At 35.0% G+C, this 7,977-nt stretch overlaps 1 protein-coding gene across 1 annotated transcript in view; it reads left to right on the top strand.

The window, feature by feature from the left end:
• Nucleotides 1–1,736: 1,736 nt before the first annotated feature.
• Nucleotides 1,737–7,977, top strand: part of LOC144448607 (C-type lectin domain family 18 member A-like) — a 12,195-nt gene continuing 5,954 nt past the window's right edge. The window contains exon 1 of the mRNA XM_078138885.1: nt 1,737–1,960. Within this exon, the coding sequence (XP_077995011.1) occupies nt 1,737–1,960 (224 nt within the window). The remainder of the gene's footprint in view (nt 1,961–7,977) is intronic.

Raw genomic sequence — 7,977 nt, forward strand, 5'->3', positions numbered from 1 at the left:
AATTGGCAAAACTATAAAATAATAACAATAATGTACCCCCTCCCAGTCCATAATGGACTCAAGCAAACTTTGCACTCCATAATGGGCTCGGCTGTCGCCTCGCCCATTATGTCGTTCAAAGTTTGCTTGAGTCCATTATGGGCTGGGAGGGCGTACATTATTGTTTAAGTAATGGTCAATAAAAGGTATAATATTACATAGTAATGGTCAATAAAAGGTATAATATTACATAGTAATGGTCAATAAAAGGTATAATATTACATAGGGATGGTCAATAAAAGGTATAATATTACATAGTAATGGTCAATAAAAGGTATAATATTACATAGTAATGGTCAATAAAAGGTATAATATTACATAGTAATGGTCAATAAAAGGTATAATATTACATAGGAATGGTCAATAAAAGGTATAATATTACATAGTAATGGTCAATAAAAGGTATAATATTACATAGTAATGGTCAATAAAAGGTATAATATTACATAGTAATGGTCAATAAAAGGTATAATATTACATAGTAATGGTCAATAAAAGGTATAATATTACATAGTAATGGTCAATAAAAGGTATAATATTACATAGTAATGGTCAATAAAAGGTATGATATTACATAGTAATGGACAATTAAAGGTATAATATTACATAGTAATGGTCAATAAAAGGTATAATATTACATAGTAATGGTCAATAAAAGGTATAATATTACATAGTAATGGTCAATTAAAGGTATAATATTACATAGTAATGGTCAATAAAAGGTATAATATTACATAGTAATGGTCAATAAAAGATATGATATTACATAGTAATGGTCAATTAAAGGTATAATATTACATAGTAATGGTCAATAAAAGGTATAATATTACATAGTAATGGTCAATAAAAGGTATAATATTACATAGTAATGGTCAATAAAAGGTATAATATTACATAGTAATGGTCAATAAAAGGTATAATATTATATATTATATTATAGCATTACCAATGCCAGTGAATTTTGTGACGTCATCGCTGTACATTATTACTGATAATGTACTCCATTATTGGGCATCGCGGCCCAATACAAGCTTATTTGTTCTGTTTCTTCATACGACTTGGTATTTTTTCGAAATGTATGTTGTTACTTATGATTGTCATTTCCACTGTTTAAAAATACAACGCATTCATGAAACAAGTTTGTCTTCACAGCAGTTCATTGAAGTGTATATGTGTGTGTACGTGTACGTACGTGTGTCGCTATGATTAGTATTCAGCTTCCGGGCCGAACATGGCAGACGATGTTCAGCGCTGTGTATATCATACGTTGTTTTGCGTTTCTCGGTCTACAAATTCACACAGTCAATAAAGGTTCATGAATGTTCAGTGTGAAACTTGAAGACATTGTTTTTACTGACTCCCATTATGCAATAGCCCAAAACAAAGATACACCATAAAGTAATTGTAGGTGAGTTAAAATCGTTAAATGACTCAAAGAACTCACATCGTATGGAAATAACTTGGATTCCAGGAGTAGTGTTCCTCTTTAAACTAGAGTGTGTTGGGTTAATGGAAACTCTATACATACAATGTTAACATAGTAGTTATTGTCATTTTTAACAGGGGATGGAAACGTACTGTGTGACTGTCTAGAATATACATTTCACCTTTCTGGTGATAGTGGGAAAGGGTTAAATTATGCTTCCGCAGAGGATTACTGTGAAAGTATATCGGCAACACTTGCTATAATACCAGACATGGAGACCGACGATGGCATACGTTCCCATATAGCGAATCAAGGCTTAGGGAATGGTGTGAAGGGTAAAGGATTTTGGATTGGCTTGACGTATGGTACCGATGAAAAATTCTATTGGGCTAATGGAGATGAATTAATAGAAGACTGTTCGTATACAAATTGGGCGCCAAACGAACCAAATCACAAGGTGAAGAATGGTGTGACACAAAGGTGTGTTCAATTATGGTAAGGGTTCATTATATTATTTTGACATTTGAATTTAATAGTGTACTGTCATTTGGTTTGAATTCTAAAAGCGTCTCACCCTCAAAACATCTCCATTCTGTAAAGGGAAATTCAGTAAATATATAAGGGTGAAAATATACACCCCAAAATAACAATTATTGTTAATATTTTAAATTAAAAACTGATATTGGGTGAATAACATTCTTCAATATCGACATAAAGTTGTGTCTACATAACTGGTATGCAAAAGTAGTTACCTAAACACCAAAATAAACTGAATAGAGGTGCAAAAATGGCCAAAAATAGTAATTAAAACTACAAATACTGTGGCGGCCATATTGGATTTATGTAAATTAAGCATTGTTCCACTACTTGGATTTCGGTAGATTTTTGATATACAACGAAATTCAAATGACCAACGTGAAAGGAATAGACATAACTGTGATTTTCAAGATAAACTCAATTGACCCCTGTCTATAAACAATTACACTCTTTAGAAAGTTCAATTCAAACAATCAACGCCAAGTGTGGTATCTGATAACAGGAGGTTGTAAAATACAAGACACCAATGTCTAGACTGACTGTTACTATTAAGGAAACTATATTTATAGATGTGGATGACTCACAATAGAAAAGGGGGTTCGGAAAACAGCAGTAATAGAAATGACAATACAAGCAAGTAGTACTAGTATACACTGGGAACTCTTCTTTATATGCACGCGCATTCCAACTTGTAACTGAAACTTACATCACACAAGAATGCACGCGCATTCCAACTTGTAACTGAAACTTACATCACACAAGAATGCACGCGCATTCCAACTTGTAACTGAAACTTACATCACACAAGAATGCACGCGCACTCCAACTTGTAACTGAAACTTACATCACACAAGAAATTTTGATTTGATCGTCTGCCTTATCGTCGGGCTGCGTGCTGATTGGTTGATTATGTATGACGTATGACTATATAATGAGTTCATCAGAAAGGGCAACAATGTTAACAACAACAACAACAACGTATAACACAAAATATGAATCAATAAATGTAATTCACGACAATAGACAATGTTTCAATACACTGGATTGAACCTTAGACTGAGATTGAACACAATACCTCTAGTTTACGACTTCCAGTTATCAGATACCACACTTGGTGTTCACTGTTTGAATTGGACTTTCTAAAGAGCATGATACAGGGGTCTTAATCAACTGAGTTTATCTTGAAAGTCACAGTTGTGTCTATTCATTTTCACGCTCATTGTTTGAATTTCATTGTATTATTCTGTAGACATTTCTGAGATGCATGTTGAAACAACAAATTATGTTATACTTAGTGATAGGTTGACATTTTTTTGCATAAAATGACTGCACTAATGTGTAGTGTCCATAATATGTAGTGAAATAGAAGTACAGACTGCCTTATTAATTAATCTATTTACACTGAAGAGTAGTGCAATTTAGATTAACTTCTATGAATATTACCATTACGGAACATTCAACTTTTGCCCCAAAGTGCAATATATGTGAAGCATATTGACCATTGATTGTGAAATACATAAGTATTTACATGACAAGTTATGTAACTAGTGTGGTAGGTAATGTACTCTACGTGAAGTAATATTAAAGGTGATTCAAAATGCTCACATTCACTATTGCTATTTTGCTAGACGACACGTATTCTGGTTTTAAAACTTTAAAAAAAGCGTCTGCAAACACCTTAAAATGACTTTTTTTTCAGTCAGTTCCCTTCGGATTTACTTCGAGAGTTTTCGGGTATTTCCCGTCCGCGCGCGCGTCCCACCTAGACCACGGGATTTTGTGACGTCATAGAGGGACATCGTTAGCACATAGCCTATGACGAGCGTAGTCAACAGGAGAATAAAACTCAACAGCATTGTTACAAAATACATTGCCGGTGGTTGTATTAGACATCAGTAAACAAAAACTACACTCTACATGTCTTATTAACCAACATTTACTTATATTTACTCACACTTTCTGACTAATTGTCAGTGTCTGTGGGTATAAATGCTAAAATATTATGTCCCCATATTATGGAAAAATAAATCAAAACGGCTAGACAAGATATACATAAACACTTGTAATGTCGGGTGTTTCACATTCAATGACTTTTATTTATCTGATTTTTTATCATTTGCTTAGAAGCGTCGTGACGCTTCGAAGCTGGGTCAACGGCATCTCGAGGACGGCATATTTTAGCCTACTATACGTACTCGTACTCGCGTCGCCTTTTATTTCATCTCGGATAAATATACTAGGTATTAGAATACCGTACCCATGGGAAACTTCAAGAAGGCGTATCAGGACATGCAGTACCACAATATATTTGTTGGTCCCATGGTACACTAATTGATTCGATTTGCTCCAAGCATATGGAATCACGCTCCGAGCCTTGCATGTAAATGGAACTGTGGCCGACCTAATTTGTTGTCCATATATAAAATGAGAGTGACCTGTAAATGTTTCACAGTTTTCGTTGTGGTCTTGTATTGTCACATGTTTGGCTTGTGAACGCAAGTTTGCATCTATTATTTTCTGCCAAGGGCTGTCTAGGGCGCGATACTCTAGCCCGAGTCTGAGACCCATGTAAAACCTCTGAAACTCGCAGTCGGACTGAACAGACGTAGGGCTCATCGACGTGTTGGGGACTCGAATTATTGCGTGTTTTTATCACGGTGTACATGTGATTATTATATATTTGATTATCGGTAGGTGGGTAGTGTTGTCAAGTTTTGTTTCGCGGGCAGTCACCGCGGTCGCAGCAGTATATATAAGTAGGATAGTTTCGGGAGTTCCGCCGATCAAAGCTGAAGTAGTGTATGTACGTATGGACCATGAGAGCACATTCGGGTTGAATTTATCCACATGTTGAAATAATCCATATTTATTAATTAGATATATTGCAAAAGTCGTACAGAAATAATGTCTCTAACATCAAACCAAACACTGAGAAATTGGACCGAAGCGAACGTGTCTAATATCTAGTTGCAGACTTTCCCGATAACCATGTGCTGGGGTCACGACCTTGATTGCCGACGTCAATATTGTCCAATCATATATAATATCATGAACACATCGCGATATTTGATTTGTTGGTTTCCTAAACTGTATACTTCGAATACCATGATTCGTTACAACATTCTTCTATTGAATATTAAATAGGCTTGTTGTATGAAGTGATATCACAACAAGGGAAACCATACAAGTTTTCTTCCAGACGAGTTGCTAACACGAAACTCACGAAATTTCGTAATTCTTTACAATTTATATTGCTGATAATATGGGTATTCTAATAGCTAGTATATCTATTCGAGATGAAATATGTTTACTTTGTTACTAAATGCGCCGTTCAAAAGGCGACATCAGCGAGTACGAGTATAGTAGGCTAAAATATGCCCTCGATGTGTCATGTGTGTTGATGGTATTGTGATGCTTCTTATCGGCAAATAATAAAAAATCAGATAAATAAAAGTCACTGAATGTGAAACAATCGACATTACAAGTGTTTATGTAGATCTAGTCTATCCGTTTTGATTTGTTTTGCCATAATATGGGGACATAATATTAGTTTAGCATTTATACCCACAGACACTGACAATTAGTCAGAAAGTGTGAGTAAATATCGGTAAATGTTGGTTAATAAGACATGTAGAGTGTAGTTTTTGTTTACTGATGTCTATTACAACCACCGGCAATATATTTTTTCACAATGCTGTTGAGTTTTATTCACCTGTTGACTACGCTCGTCATAGGCTACTTGCTAACGAAGTCCCTCTATGACGTCACAAAATCCCGTGGTCTAGGTGGGACGGGAAATACCCGAAAACTCTCGAAGTAAATCCGAAGGGAACTGACTGAAAAAAGTTCATTTTAAGGTGTTTGCAGACGCTTTTTTAAAATTTTAAAACCAGAATATGTTTCACAAACATGTCGTCTAGCAAAATAGCAATAGTGAATGTGAGCATTTTGAATCACCTTTAAAGAATATATATAAGAAACAGGGACAAGAACAAATAATTCAGACAAGGCTATATGCCATTGTAGAAAAGGATTTTCTTTCTTCCATTCATACAGTCCAAAACACAATGACCCCCCCCCCCCTCTATCCACAACTTTCAAAACAGCATGACACCCCCTACTGCCAATTTCAAAAACATGTAAATTAACTTCTGGCTATCTTTTCATGGCTACTAAAGTATACATTTGATTAGGAAACATCTGCAGCTGTAATATATCCATATGTATACAAATTATACAAGTTTCCAAAAAAGTTACAATTGTAAAAAGTATAATTATTTATTTGTAGATTTTAAATATAGATTTGTCATAATGCAGTGATGTATCTGTTTTAGTAATGAATATATTAAATGACATTCAATTTGATGTTTATGCGTTATTTCCTATTCTCTTGTTAATTTTTTTTATTGTTTTGATGGGATGGATTTATTTTGTAATTTCAGAATATTAAGTACAATTAAATCTATATTCTTGTATTTATTCCACTGGTTTTTGTTTTCAGATATACTTCAAACCATACATCATAATAACGTTACTTACATGGGTTTTTGTGTAGAATACTTCTATTTGCTAGTCATCAACACTGACGTTATAAGGCTGTAGTCAGAATTTACTGTGAAATGTTTTAGTATGTGTACTGATGGAGAGACAGGGGCAAATTATAAACTTGCAAAAAAAATTTGGCTTCACGTCAAAACTCTACTAGACCATATAGATGATAGCCAAGAGAATGTCTATATCTACCTTAATATATCTCTCTGTACATGTATGCATGTACATGTATCTACCATAGAAGATATGCAGAGAGTAAAATTGTGGTGATGACATTGAAGACAATATTTAAGTATTCCATGTCTTTAACTTATGCATATGATTTAATGACAGACAGGTAAGAATTTATTTCATACCTCTAAATGGGTCCAACTTGTCATTATTTTAAAAACAATACCCACAACAATTGTCAGTTAGTGTTACTTTAATATAGTTTTGTATAAGCTTACAGTTGTACATCCAGAATGTTGGAGGATGTTACCGTACTCAATTGCAACTATAGAAACCTAGTGTAGAGAAATCGTCTTTCACCATTTTTGTGAATGAATAGACAATATCTGGAATTTTTGGAATATTCCCGTGCCTGAGTTTCTCAGGCTAAAATTTGATAAACTGTGGGTAAGTCGGGGGGACAGCACCCTTAATGTGATCTGTGGGGAAGGCTTGCTGTAATGAACTTCAGGACACATAGAAATATGTTTAAACATCAACTTTAATTAACTATATAAAAAGACTCTATAAACATTCAAACAATATATCGGCCGGCAAAATAATTACTTATCTGACTGTGCTGCTATCGAGCAAATAATCTTAGTGTCCGAACGCGGGTGTACACACAAAGAAGCGATGGCAGTCACACAACAATTAGTAGAACTGGCTTCGACTGAAGATTCCACACTCCGTAGAATTATCTCCAGATGCCCAATACTGCTACTACTGTCTGTTACTTGCACACTTGAACCAACTGGGCTCTGCTCCCACTGTTCAGTTTGGTCTGCTTCCATCTTCCTTGCCTAACCTCGCATTGCTGTTCTCTTCTCTGCTCTCCTTTCCTCTCATCCCTTCGCCTCCTCGCCTCCTCGCCTGCCTAACTTCACTGTTTCACCGGCTTATATCATGAAACATGCGCTCACACGGCAAGTTCACCCAAAGTTAGTGAAGGGCAATAATTCACGAGTTTCACAATAGTTAGGTTGCAATTGTATGTGCAAAAACTCGATTGCTCAAAACGATTTCTCCCCAGGTCCCCTCCTGTAAATCAACACGTAGGTTGATATGAATTCCACACGTACACTAAACCAGGCTGAGCGATTATTATTTCAATAATCAACATGCAAAATAAACTTGTCTTCAAAGCTGATATCAATTCATAAAGTATATGTCTTTATGTAATGATGACGACTAAATGACAGTTTGCTGAATTT

The sequence above is a fragment of the Glandiceps talaboti genome, chromosome 17 (genome assembly GCF_964340395.1).
Source record: "Glandiceps talaboti chromosome 17, keGlaTala1.1, whole genome shotgun sequence".
Lineage (NCBI taxonomy): Eukaryota > Metazoa > Hemichordata > Enteropneusta > Spengelidae > Glandiceps > Glandiceps talaboti.